Below are 13,851 nucleotides of genomic sequence, written 5' to 3' on the forward strand. Positions count from 1 at the left end.
TAATATATTTTAAACTTTATTTTATGATAATCAAATCTTATAGTGGGACATACCTTTTCTCATGCCCTCCAAAGACCACTTTTCAAAAATTGTGTTCAAACTAAAATAGTTACATTTAATCTAAACTTATATTAATTAATTAATTAATATTTTTTTAATGAATTTTGTATAATTATTATTTTACAAAGTTATATAGCTTAGAATAAATTATATATAATATGTAGTAATATATTTATCAAAGTTTTCATCAGTTTTAATGTAATATGTATCTTAAAAATTTTAAATTCTGAATGTAAAAATACTGAAAACATAAAAAAGTTGTTGGGTATCCATTTGATTCACTAATAACTTTCTAACCAAAGAGTCCCTTAACTTTTTTTTAGTTTCTTTTATCTTTTGTACTTTAAAATAATAATAATCAAATCTTGTAGTTGGATGAAGAAATTACTTTTGATTTTTTTATAATAAAAATAACTCTTAATTATTAAGGCACTTGTAAATACGATTTTGATAATGTTTTGTTAGAGATCATGATATTTTGGTACTTAGATTGTCGCATAATTATTAAATTATACACTTGATTAAAAATTCAATATTAAATATAATTGAATAATAATGAAATATTATTAAATTTGAATAACTACGGAGAAATGATTAGAATACTTTCATAAACAAATTTGTAACTAAATTTAAGATCTAATTGGATGACATTAAGAGTAATACATATTGCGAAGTTTATTGGTAAAATAATCTTTTTACTAATAAATATTGTCTCATGTATATTCATTTGATTGAGTTTACTCTGCCACCAAGTTGTTCCGGAGAATCCTCTCTCTCATTTGATCGAGTTTACAGCATGATCTCAACAAATTAATCCTTCGATAATCCTATCATTATGAGCAGCAAGTACTATTAAATATTGGGGCCCAAAAAGGGATTCTCCTTTTCCCCTTACTTGTACCATAATGCCCTAAAGAAAATCCAATATCATATTTGTGGGTTATTTAAATTTTTGGGGAGGGAGGGCAATGCTTAATAGAGAAGAAAAGAACAATGATTGGATTAGTTTTTGTCTGATATGCCATACCCTGTAGAATGAATGAATGAATGAAAGAAAGAAAGAGAGGAAAAAAGAAAAAAAAAGAAAAGGAATTTGGAATTTGAAGCACTAAGCAGAAATTGTGACTTCCAATATTACTCATCAGCAGTGGCAGAAACATAATAAGCAACACAAAACAAGGCATGAACAAAGCACAAAATCCCTCCGATTGACAGAAAGTGATGGTGTGTGAATCCACAGGATGCTCTGGATTTGTTGTTCGACAATGTCCCAATCACCAGCATCGACATCCCCACCGCTAGAATTATCCTGAAACCCAAAACCCGATTACGTTTTGATTTAGGCTTAATTATGCAAATTTGGTTGGAGATTACCATGTGAAGATGAGGCATGCGAGGGAGAGTTGCCTGTTAGGGGGAGACTTTTGGATCTCTTCTTGAGAGCAAATGCAGTTGCAGCCGCCCAGCAGATTAGCAATTATGTGGGCCAATCCCAGCAGTCCCGCTGCCCCTAATCCCAGCTTGAAAGCCTGCTCACTTGGCTCTCTGCATTCGAATATCCACAGCCGCAGCTGCTTAACCTGTACTCAAAAACTCAACAAAATTGCCACTTCCTTGAGCCAAAAAACAGAGCAAATATCAGATAAAACCAAGCCCTCTCTCTGTAATTTTGTTTCATTACCTTGTTCTGTGCAATTTCGGCTTCGATGCCGAGTAGGCCGGCCACGATATCCATGGCCACCACCAGCAGGCAAATCAACACTCCAACAACCTTCATCACAGAGAAAGCAGAGTCTCGAGTGAAAACGAAAGGGTGGGTGGAGAGAAAATAAAAGCAGAGACTGAGAGATTTTATTATGGGGGCTACCCAAAAAGCTTCTTTACACCCACACTGCAAAACTTTAGCTTTTTCAAATGGTTGGATTCCTTTCATGGGGGAGCAAGGAAAGTAGGGTATAAAAACCAGCTCATGCTCATGGAGGAGCGTGCAGTGCAGTGCAGGGGCATCCATGATGGCCCAGTTAATTCGGTGCCCTTAATTCTTGGTTAACTTTTTTGACTTTTTACATGTCCATAATTCTATTACATTACACCATTAATGCTCCAAAATTTGCCATTCTTACTCAAGGAATAGGGAATTCTTTGGGATTCCAAATTTGAGAACCAACCAGTACTGCAGCATGTTTGTACCAGAAGATATGTGGCACGTGAGTGTCTTGGCAGATTTGTGGGAAAGCTCGAGTCTTCACACTTACAAAAGGGATTAGTGGAAGGGAATATGATCATCAAAGATTTAGGAATTTAATTACTATTTATTAAAACAAATATTGGGTGTGCCTTGCATTAAATTATGAAAATATACTTCATATCCTTTTTCCTATTCTCTCTTCTTCCCTTTTTCAACAACTTTTTTGTGCGCAAGAAAAAGTGGATTCTCGAAGGGGAGGCCAATTGGTTGGTTTCCTTTTGATGTTGTGGCTTGTAAGTATAATATGGATAATGTCAGAGACTAATGAATTCTCTAGATATATTCACAATAGTATGATATTTTTAACTTTAAATGTAAACATCGAAGAAAATGTCTCGTATTAATGAAGTTTTTGAACCTCTCTTACTTTAGTCACATCCCCAACCCATAAGGTTCAATATACTCTTTGTGATTCCAAATTCTAATTAATAAATTTAAATATGGTTTGAACTTGATTGGGTTGTGTTTTTGGTTTTTTTTTTCTTTTAACAATTTATGAGAGTAGAGATTTAAATTTATTCTTTTTCATCAATGACATATATCTTAATTAATTGAATTGCTCCGTTTAATAACTCCGTCATATTTTAAATTTATTTGAATAGGTTAAAATAATGAGTTTATAATACCGATATTATTACTCTTTCATTCCTTACAAAAGCATTAATGGATTTTTTTAACCCGTACTTTAATATCTCTTAATCTCAATTGCATGTCTTGCATTATCCTCATAGATTCCAGGGATCAGGTAGTACTCATTTGGTCAAACAAGTTTCACTCTTTCATATAAATTCAAGATTATTGAAGAGGAATAAAAAGTGGCAATTTCCCTATAATTATATATTTTTTAAATGATTTTCCTATAATTAATTAGTTCTTGGATGTTTTATATTCTTTTATCTCTATAATAAGTTTGAATGTAACATTCGACTACTTTATCTCTTTAATATGTAGAATATTGTGGCAACAATATATGTAATGTTGATCTTGCGGAAGGTTTGGCAGTAAAAGAGGATTTGTATATTTCCTGAAGTTGGACTTATTTGAAGCTTTAAATTGATTAAATCTAGTAGGATTTTCAACCTATTAAATAAGGAGAAAAGAGAATGATGATAGTTAACCGGAACATAATTCAATGGATTAAGGTATACATGTTCGACCGGATGGTCGTGAGTTTGAATCTCTTCTACATATTGTAGTACAAAAATAGAGAGAAAGATGATGAACCAAAACTTGAAGCTAATCTCGAACAATGAGTATGTGACGCTTAACCAATAAGAGATGTAACATGGCGGTCCATCTTCATGCAAAGTTTACTGTAGAGAGAGATTCTCAAGATGTGCGAATTGAGAACGACTACGAAATTCTCATATATTTTCTCTCCAGAAAACTTTATTTTATCTTGTATATGTGTTTTTCAATATTATCTTAAATCGAAAAATGCTCTTAGCATACTTATATTATTATTATTTTGATCACTCGATTGTTGTAAAGCAAAATCAACCTAAAAATATGTCAATGCATTAAAATATATTTTTGTTGATGTTGAATTCTACTGAGTTACGAAGAAACGAACTGTACAAGGAGAAATCTGCACGGAAGAAATAAAACACTAAGTCAACGTTAAACAGAATTGTGTATCTGAGTAAGAGAAATGACGTTCATCCTTTTATTAGTAGAGTGGGGGACAAGTCCATCAGAACCGTTCTGATAGGAGGTTGGGACGGTTACAGAATGTTGGATCTGAGGCCCGATTTTCTCCTTTTGGTTAGATAAATTATTTAGATGCTTTCGAGCTGAATGATACATGTGTCTAAGTTGGTTTCTACCCTCCAACATTCTTTATCTCATTTAATAAGGGAGATTGTTTCACCCTCATATTTGGGATGTAATGTTTAAAACATTGATATATGACAAATATTAAATGAACAACTTTATTACATTATGCCCTTCTTGGGAAAACACAGCGGAAATGCATTTATATGAATTAAGAAAATTAAAATTCAATAAGTATAAAAATAAATATATTATACAAGAAGAATTAAATTTAAATGTACAAAGCTATCTTTTAAGAGCGTCAAAACTTAGGGGAAAAAAACAAAAGTACAAATAAAAATATCCGACCTGCCGGATTCGAACCAGCGACCTAAGGATTTCCGATGGTACAGTAAACTCAACTACAGTCCTCCGCTCTACCAACTGAGCTAAGGTCGGTGTTGGTTCAAGTTGCCGAAAACAATTGAGAAATATCCTTAGCTGAGAAAGTTTCTTAATCTGAAATAGTTACTAAATTCATCAATTCATTTTTTCTTACAGCATATTATAAACATAAATTTTAACTTTGTGTTGAAAAATACATTTGACAAAATTATAAAAGGAAATGTCACATCAACCGTAAGAGAACGGCTTGCGAAAAGAGAGCGAAGAAATGGGCTTCTGAAAATGGGTTGCTTGAATTGGGTTCAAGATTCATTTCAACATAGGCCCAAATCTCTCTCCAATCTTAATTTATAAAATTTGTTAAAACTGCCCCAGAATTTAGTTTTATTTTCAAAATTACCCTCGATCTATTTATTTTTCTTTTCTTAAACTTCAGATGATCTTCTTTTTTAAAAAAAAAATCTAAATTATTTATTGAATGAGAGGAACTGTACAATTAAGACAATTATTTAAACTAAAATAGACGATCTCTTATCATTAATGAACAATGTTGTCTATTTTTTTAATTAATTAGCTAATATATATTATAACTAAGTACTGGTTAGTAGCCCTAGATATTCCAGAAACAGTGGAACAACCATCAGCAAGCTTCCAAAACGCATGATGATCAATTGTTGCAATCTTTGTCAAAGGAAATTAGACTCTCGCCGTCAAGATCAGAAAAGAAAACGGCTGTTTGAAAATTATGTTGTAATTTTGTTTTTCATTGGTTTTTGTTGTTTTTTTTTTCTCTTGTTTTGCGTTATTTGGAGTTATACTTTATAAAAATTTGAGGGTCAATTGGCGTAGAGTCTGAATATAAAAAGAAACTGACGTAAAGAAAAAGAAACCTTCGAGATATTTTATTATATTTACTCGAAATGTATTTTTATTAGTTGGTCGGTCCCTCTTTGGCTTTTTATTTCGTAGTCCGTAAGCATTAATAATATGGGAAATGAGTTTTTTTTACACCTACCTACTTAATGGCAAGGAACAGTCCCATATATTATAGTAAATAGAAAAGTTAAATATTTCAAAAGTAAAAAAATAAAATTAATAGAGAGATATCTGAAGTTACTATATAGGAAATTTTCAGTGTGGTTCTAAAGTTAGTAACCGTCATGATTTGTTCTAATATATAGAATTCTTATTTAAAAGAAAATATATCACTATTTAATTCATTTATCAATATCATAATATATTTTGATTATGAATATAATGTTAACGATAATTGACATGTACTTATTTTCTTGAAGTTGGAGATTCGTTTCCTATGTCCCCGCAATGTTGAATTGAAAAAAGAAATAAATAAAATTGACAAGAATTTGTTTGAGAATATATTATATCAATTTGGGGTTGAAACATCCACCCATGTTTCTTTATTGTGGGTAGATGAAATTAAATTGTAATAATTCAACCACCCCAGACAACTAATTGATGGTTTTTTTTTTTTTTTTTTTGGTTTGGAAATTAAAATCCAATAAATAAATTTAGGAGTATTCATTGTTGGTTGAAGAACTTGACTGAGTTTATATGTTGAGAAAGGCAATAGCATTACATATTCTATATTACCAAACAAATGGACAATAACTCTAATCTTTTCCTTTTTTTTTTTTTTTTTTGGCTTCCCTTCCAAACGAGGAAGTTAAGATGAAAACGGCGTCGTGTTAGAACTTTTGAGGACCAGAGAGAGGTGATTATTGGGCAATGATTAGGTTAAAAAGCAGGTATTTGATCCATAACGAGACGTGATGGAGACGGGGGGAGGAGGTAAAAACGTAAAAAGCACTTTCTCCCACTCCCTCGGGCAATGGCAAAACTGTAAATACAGATTTTCCAAGGGGGATAAAACCGTAACTTGAGATCACGTGGCTGGCTCTCGCTTTGTGTCTGTGGCATCCCTATCCCATTCCCAAACTCAAAAGTTCCAAATACTTGTTTTTATTAGGTGTAATCTTCTCTCAACTCAACACCAAATTACCATTCAGTATCTGTTTCATTTCTTTCGCATGACATTATTTTAGTTTTCTAAGCAAAATTTCTGGACCAGAAAAATGTCGGTACCCGACGGGGATGAACATTTTTGTGAGAGGGACAGAAACAAAACTTGAATGTTCAAAAGAAAGGACCATAAAATTAAATGCGGGGAACACACAACACAGCAGACGGGAATAAATCCTCCCATTTCCACTTCCAGATCTATCCTGTGATTTGGGATAGTTACAGGCACAAGGGCAATCCAGTCATTTCTCAAGGCATTGGACAAGTGGCACGATTTCAGAGGGACGAAAATTGGTCTAGTCCACTCCACTCCACTCCACCATGGACTTGGGAGTTGGGGGTAGCCTACTCCTACTGTGGCCTACAAAATCAATGGCTATTTATTTCCAAAGTTTTATCATTATTTTTGCTTTTGGATGTGGAGTTTATTATTAACTACTTTTTTTCGCTCAAGATTTATTTTTTGTGCAGGAATGTCAGTGGTCACACTTCACTTGCACTCCATACACCAATACTCTCTCTCTCTCGGTATTTGTATAATATAATTGACTTCCGCTTGTTGGGTTTGGTTGTATTTCTATTTTCTACTGCTTGTTTCTTCCACCTCCTCTCAGAAGCGAGAATCTTATGATGGTATCTCAGTTGAGGATCATTGTGCAGACTGCAGTGCAGTGCAGTAATCGATTTTACTGAAGAACACCCATTTGCAGGCTTGGCCCAACCTGAAGTCTCTTTGCGCTTCTCGTCTTCCTCTTTTCTCTCTTCTCTTCTCCTCCTTTTCCTGTACCCACATATTTTTGGGGTAAAATAGGGCCTTTTTCTGCGGATTAAAATTTCCAAACCACGCAATTTTAGTTTCATTCCAGGGGTATTGAGGTTTCTGGACGATGGAACTCTGCTGCAATCTTCAAGTGGATGTCAATGGTGAAGAAATTTTTTTGGTGGATAAGGTAATCCTCTGTTCTTTCCTCCTTTGAACTGACCCCCTTTAGTTACTTTTTCTCTTGGGTTCCAATTTCTAATCTTCAATCATTTTTTACTGTTTTACTTCATTGATTGGGCATTTCATCTTCTGCAGTTTTCTGGTCAACTTGAAGTCTTTAATTTTATCAGCCTAGGACTTCCTTTTGCTTCAACTTTTATGTTGATTTATTCTCTGTTTTTGGGCTACTTCTGCAGAAAACTGTAGCTTCATACTCCGGGAGGTTGAGGAAGTTATTTGGTAGATCAAACGCTAGTTTGGGGAATTTGAAGTTGATATTCCATGACTTTCCTGGAGGGGCAGAGGGGTTTGAGTTGGTTTTGAAGTTCTGTTACAACAATGGAAATGTTGAATTGAGTTCTTCAAATATCCCTCTTTTATATTCTGCAGCACAATTCATGGAGATGAATGGCTCAATCTCAGGCACCCAAAATTTGCAGGAACAAACAGAGAAATACCTTGAAGATATCAGCGATTGGACTTGGTCTGAGCTTTTGACTGCCTTAAAACGATGTCAAGATTTGCCTCTTATCCCTTCACCCGTTCTTGAGAAATTCTTGGATTCTCTTGTTGGGAGGTTGAGTTTAGCGGTTGAAGCAAGTTCTTGTCCATCTACCTCCTCGCCCGATAGCTCGGCGTTGCGGTATTCGTGTGATACGAAAAGCACCGAAAGCTTAAAGACAGGGTTCCTTCATGGATTGTGGTGGTTTGAGGAACTGTTAGTCCTGACTCCCGAATTTGTTAAAATGGCAGTGCAGCTGATGCTCAAGAGAAACTTTGATGAAGTTGTTGTTAGCAAGTTCCTTGTCTATTACCATAAATCGAAATCCTTAAACGCCACGAGAGACGAAAAAAGAAAGATTGTTGAGGTTGTCGTCGAAATGCTTTATGCTCTTGAGCACACATCTGTGTCCTGCAAGAGCCTTTTTGGCATTCTTCGAGTTGCTTTAGGTTTGAACATAAACAAATGCATCCGCAATAAGTTGGAGAAGATGATCGGTTCGCGGTTGGATCAAGGATCACTAGACAATTTACTACTTCCATCTCCATCCGGGATGAACTATTTATATGATGTGAATCTTGTTTTGAGATTTGTCAAAGCATTTTTGAATGATAAAACCAGCAGAACATCTCCATTGCCATTAAGAAGAGTAGCTAGATTAATGGATTTGTACATGGCAGAAGTGGCTCCTGACCCTTGTTTAAAACCTTCAAAGTTTCTAGCCCTCACCAAAGCGCTGCCAGATTATGCTCGAAGCTCCCACGACGATATGTACCGTGCCGTGGATATGTACATAGAGGTAATGACTTGAACCAATATAGCTCTTTTCTGGTTATATCTTTTGATCTGTTTGAACCCATTTACTTGGAAAACCTATTTTCAAATTTCGTTTAGAATAAATGGACTGAATCATGTTGGTCTCATAGGTTCATGCAGAAATTTCAGAAGAAGAAAAGGTGAAGATGTGTTGTGCACTAAACTATGAGAAGCTTTCAGCAGAAACCTGCATAAATCTTTCAAAGAACATAAGGTTTCCATCCATATCTTCCATACAAGCCCTTGTTTCAGAGCAGGCCAATCTCAAAAGCTTACTTCAAACTGCTAGCAACTCAAAATCCATTACCACTTTGCCTTCTAAACTGGAGGAATGCAGAAACAAGAGCAGTAAGAGGGATGAAACCAGTGACCAAGTTGTTCTGAATGGCGAAAAGCTCGATTTTCTAGATGACAATGAGAAGCTGAAAGCACATTTAGAAGGAATCCAATGGAGGGTGATGGAATTGGAGCGCGTCTGTAAGAAAATGCAATCTCAAATGGGAAAAGTCATGAAATCTAGAGTGACAAGTCATAGTCAGCTGAAATCTCTGCCCTGGCTTTGTTCATAATCTCATTCCTAATTTGAGGATTGTTATTTGTACAAAAGTGAGGAAAGTTCTTTTTTTCCTTCTTCCGGCAGAAATGGATGGTGATTAGGTGGCATTTCTTTTTTTCCTTTTCCACTGTAGATTCAAATATTGGGCTGTGTACAGTGACAGAGACGAAGATTGAAAAAAGAAAGAAAAAGAAAAAGAAAAAGAAGAAGAAGAAAGCCTTTCTGATTTTTCCATCTTCTTTTGGTTATGATTTGCATCTTTTAGCCCTCTCTAGTGTTTGTCAAACTACACATCCCAAATGTGGAGTCCTTTTCCTCTGTTATCCTCACACTTGGAGACATTTCCCATCTGCAAAAGTCCATTTCTCAACAGCCTTCAAACTTCAACAGAATTACACCCCACTTTTTAATCCCTTTCAATCTTTTAGAAATATATCTTCAAAAAGCAAAGACAATACATGTTCAAATGCAGACTCCCAACAATGTAAAATTCGACCTTCAGCTCCAATGATGGAAACGCAGAAGTTAGAATTTTGAAATGAAGTAAATGGGAAGCTGGTAAAAGTAAAATAATAAAACAATGAATAGTCTCTTACCCAACTGATGATAGCGTTTTGGAATTTGGGCAGTTGCTGGAGGAAGTAGAAGTGAGTGAGAATATTTAATGAAGAAAGCTGAGAATCCCAAAGGAATTTTGGCTTAAACGCTACTCTTGCTTGTTGTCCCAATTTCCAAGGCCATTTGGGTATCTTAAAAATGCATCTGTGGAAACAACTGCAACTGCAGAGAGAGAGAAGAAAGCAATGGTTACGTTATTGAATCTCATTTCCAATGTTTTTTGGGAGTGAAGAAGACAAAGGTAGGTATCTTTCGGTGCAAGCAACATTGAGTTTGACCATCCACAAACCCACCACTTGCAAGCTACCAGAACAGCGCTGACTCTCAGACCGACGGCCTGAGCTTTAAAACAAATTTTTTTCTCTTTTAATGAATAATGTAGCTGACCCGGTTCGGAACACAATGAATATTTAATTTTGGGCCCGAATTTTGCGGCATAGCCCAAGATGAAACGCTTCGTTTTGGGCTGCGCTGGCTCAGGCAGAGACCCAACCCTTTTGGTGTGAATAGATCCACTGAATTGAGACCACATCTAGTCTATGGGGCTGAACTTCAGCCCGTTTCTGGACCTAATGATAATTTTTTAATATAAAAACACTAATATATCAAGTTAGAAACATGATACTGCCGGAGGATCCGTTTTTGTTTCTTTTTTCTTGTCTCAAATTTTATTAAGAAATTTAAACATTTAATAATTATTTATGCTGTTTGTTTCTTATTTTTTAAAATCATTCTCAAAATGATATAGAAATTTTTGAAACAACAAGAAAAGTTTCTTGTTTCTTATTTTCATTTTCAATATATTTTTTAAGATTTTTTAATTTTTCTAACTTTTACCGAAATATCTATCGTCACCATTTTATCGATATTTTCATGAAATTTAGACTTCAACATTTTTATTGACATCGACGTTTAAAACCTTACTTGGTTGGAAATTTTTTGATTTATTACTAATTAAACAAAAGTTTATTATCACAAAAGTCTCATATTAAATTTTTGTTATGTCTTCAATAGATTTCGACAGAAAAAAATAAGTATGCTACTTTTTTTTTTTGTGGAGATATTAATTGATGTATTATATTATATGAGATTTCTTCCTTAATTCGAGGGATATGTTTTTTTATTCTTCCATATAGTCTCCATTTCCGACGAATAAAATAAAATAAAATAAAATCTCTCGAACATGAATTTAACCCAATTGAAATTGACAAGTCTTTGAAAGAAAGGTTTCAAATCTTCCACCCACACACTCCTGTCGTACTAAAAAATAATAAATAAGTAAAATAAAATCTCAACATTATTAATAAAACTCCATAAATTAATTTCTACAAATAAATTAACTTAGAGTCACCTCAATTGATGAAGGCATGCATGTATGATCTCGTGGGTTTGAATTCCTACCTCTATACGTCGTTGAACTAAAAATAATTTCTAAAGATATATTATTTTAAAAAATATATGTTTTTTTAAATACAACAACATTGAGAGTGGCGATTCGAACTCATGACTTTTTAAAAATAATTTGTACATTTCTTCAAAGTTAATCTATAATATCAATGTTAATTTTAACTAGTTTTTTTTTCTTTTCTGAGATAGTTAATTTTAACTAGTTATTTCTTTTAAATACATAATTAATTGTTTAGCAAAAATATATAACTTTATAAATTAAAATTAACTAACTAGATATTGCGTTTTTTTTTAAGTTAAGGGAGCTTAATTTTAACGAACATTTACTTAATAAAAAAAATTTACAACAATCCGACTCATCACTGTTGCAAATATTGACTTTAGTGACAGTTATGAAAAGTAAAAAAGAAATGTCACGTAAATTATTTGAAAATTAATTTTGGCATGAACAAAAGGTGGTTTACATAATTTTATGAACTCTAAGACGTTTAATCACAAATGTGCACACCTGTTTAAAAATATTGTTCTCCATTTTTTCTCTTGTTAATATATATTTGTTGCATTGGATTCGAGACTATAGGCTTCTTCTCCAAGGTATTTAACTCATACAACCAACTTTCAAATATACTACCATGATGGCATGAATTTCTTAGGAAATATCGTCTAAATATTTCTAATAGTAATGAAAGCAATAATGGTTATATTATATAGTAGTGACATTGAATTTATATATTGAGTCATAAATTTACATCACGAGATATAAAGAGAGGTAGTTTAGTGTTTGTAATTAAATTAGGTTTGGTGCATAAATTCAAAGTGGAGGACAACTTTGAAGAGGGAGAAAAGGAAGAATAGAGAGTAGAGCGTGGATGACGTGAAGCTGTTGGAATTGCCTAAAAAAAGGGCAAACTGATGAACACATATGCATCAAATTTCCAAATTCTAAGCCCTAAACATCACGTGAATTCCAATCAATTTCAACTTTCAACTTTCAACTTTCACGTGCCTTTAAAACTGTTCCATTTCCCCTCTTTCAAGCCACGTCACATGTCTTTTCCTAATCCCCCTATTATTCCACTTTTGCTGACCTGGCCTTCCCTTTAAATAATATTTATAGTTCATTAAAAAAAAAAAAAGATATTCATAAGCATGCTATAAATATGAATATCCACTCCCACTATTATTGTTTCTACTTAGATTTGATCAATTCAAATACATAAAAAGACACACGTTTCTAAAAACAATATGACATTGTCATGACTAACTATCTTTAAATCTCCAATACTATTAACGTCACCAACATATACATATCTTAATGCAATTTGTTTTAAAGTTATATTAAATTAATGAGATCTTGGAATTAACTATGCTAAATATCAAGTTCAAGTGCACTCAAAAAATAAAATAAAAAATCATGTTTAAGTAGTAAGAGACAAGTGGAGAGGAAATAAATTGTATGGACTAGGTTGCTATTGCTATAATATTTAAGTTTAAATTTCATTTTGGTCCTTCAATTTTCCAAAACTAAAAATTTTGGTCCTTATTATTATTCCACCACCTAAAACTCGTCTTGTTCAATTTATTCTTGTCACACACAACTTGAACATTGGTATAACCCGTCGATTTTTCCTATCTAACAAGATGACATATGTCTAATCACTGGTTCAAATTAAATAGTAGGCAAAACCAATCGACTGCTTTTGTCAACATGATCTCTTGATTACATCGCTCCGAAGTTATATTATATATTAAACAATTGACAATAAATTAACTATAATAACCAAAATAATAATTTTAATTTTAATTTATAAACTAAAATAAATATTTTAAAATTTTAATAAACAAAAACCAAAACAATCACCTTAAAAATTTTAAAGTTAACACGTAAAAAAATAACAATAAGAAAAAAATTCTTCAATACAAGTGATTTAAACCGAAATTTTAAATGGATATTTATGTTAAATAAATTAAAAGACCGTAAAAAAATATTTAAATCAACGAATAAACATGTTTCTATTTCTAAATAAGTTGAAAATAATTAATATTAATATTAATATGTCACAGTGATATTTTGTTGATATTTTTTCTATCTTATTGATTTTTTAAATATAATGAAATGTTGATTTGTTCTTTATATTAATGCCGAATCCGGATATACGAAAAATGTAATATTTATTATCGGAATCGACTATTTGTAAGTTGGGTGACATGGATGTGACACGTCAGGCGTACCCGGAAACGTATGATTGCGTGTGACAGAAATTATTTGCAGGTTTGGTTGTCGTATTGCGAGGTACGCACTGTGACAATGGATAATTAAAAAAACAGAGTGACATAAGAAATAGTAGTGGGCCTTTTAGTTTTAGTATGGGACTCCTCATTCTCATTCAGCTGATGGTGATATGCCCATGCCATGCATTTCAATTCTATTTCACACTCATCCACATCCACTCCCTTAACAGATG

The 13,851-nt window shown here is 33.1% G+C and overlaps 2 protein-coding genes and 1 non-coding gene across 4 annotated transcripts; 1 reads left to right on the forward strand and 2 right to left on the reverse strand.

Annotated features, from left to right (window-relative positions):
• Window positions 1–1,169: 1,169 nt before the first annotated feature.
• LOC111011214 (GPI inositol-deacylase C, putative (DUF1218)) lies at window positions 1,170–2,086 on the reverse strand. 2 transcript variants are annotated; one of them, XM_022284909.2, is made up of 4 exons: window positions 1,928–2,086; window positions 1,742–1,831; window positions 1,435–1,640; window positions 1,170–1,369 (listed from the first exon to the last, which is right to left on the reverse strand). In XM_022284909.2, exons 1-4 carry the CDS (start codon window positions 2,069–2,071, stop codon window positions 1,195–1,197), a joined length of 615 nt encoding a protein of 204 aa, XP_022140601.2. In that variant the 5' UTR covers window positions 2,072–2,086; the 3' UTR covers window positions 1,170–1,194. The 2 variants fall into 2 exon arrangements, with proteins under 2 accessions (XP_022140601.2, XP_022140603.2); XM_022284911.2 differs by having other exon boundaries at window positions 1,742–2,023.
• Window positions 2,087–4,423: 2,337 nt separating this feature from the next.
• On the reverse strand, window positions 4,424–4,519 carry TRNAY-GUA (transfer RNA tyrosine (anticodon GUA)). Its single transcript has 2 exons — window positions 4,483–4,519; window positions 4,424–4,459 (listed from the first exon to the last, which is right to left on the reverse strand). It is a non-coding gene; the product is annotated as a tRNA-Tyr (tRNA).
• A 2,380-nt stretch (window positions 4,520–6,899) lies between these two features.
• Window positions 6,900–9,595, forward strand: LOC111011040 (BTB/POZ domain-containing protein At3g22104). The gene is made up of 3 exons (XM_022284653.2): window positions 6,900–7,455; window positions 7,685–8,788; window positions 8,916–9,595. The coding sequence occupies exons 1-3, from the start codon at window positions 7,393–7,395 to the stop codon at window positions 9,372–9,374; spliced, it is 1,626 nt and encodes a 541-aa protein (XP_022140345.1). The 5' UTR covers window positions 6,900–7,392; the 3' UTR covers window positions 9,375–9,595.
• Window positions 9,596–13,851: the final 4,256 nt, after the last annotated feature.

The sequence above is a fragment of the Momordica charantia genome (assembly GCF_013281855.1).
Source record: "Momordica charantia cultivar OHB3-1 chromosome 2 unlocalized genomic scaffold, Mcharantia_2.0 BLBB01000002.1, whole genome shotgun sequence".
Taxonomy (NCBI): domain Eukaryota; kingdom Viridiplantae; phylum Streptophyta; class Magnoliopsida; order Cucurbitales; family Cucurbitaceae; genus Momordica; species Momordica charantia.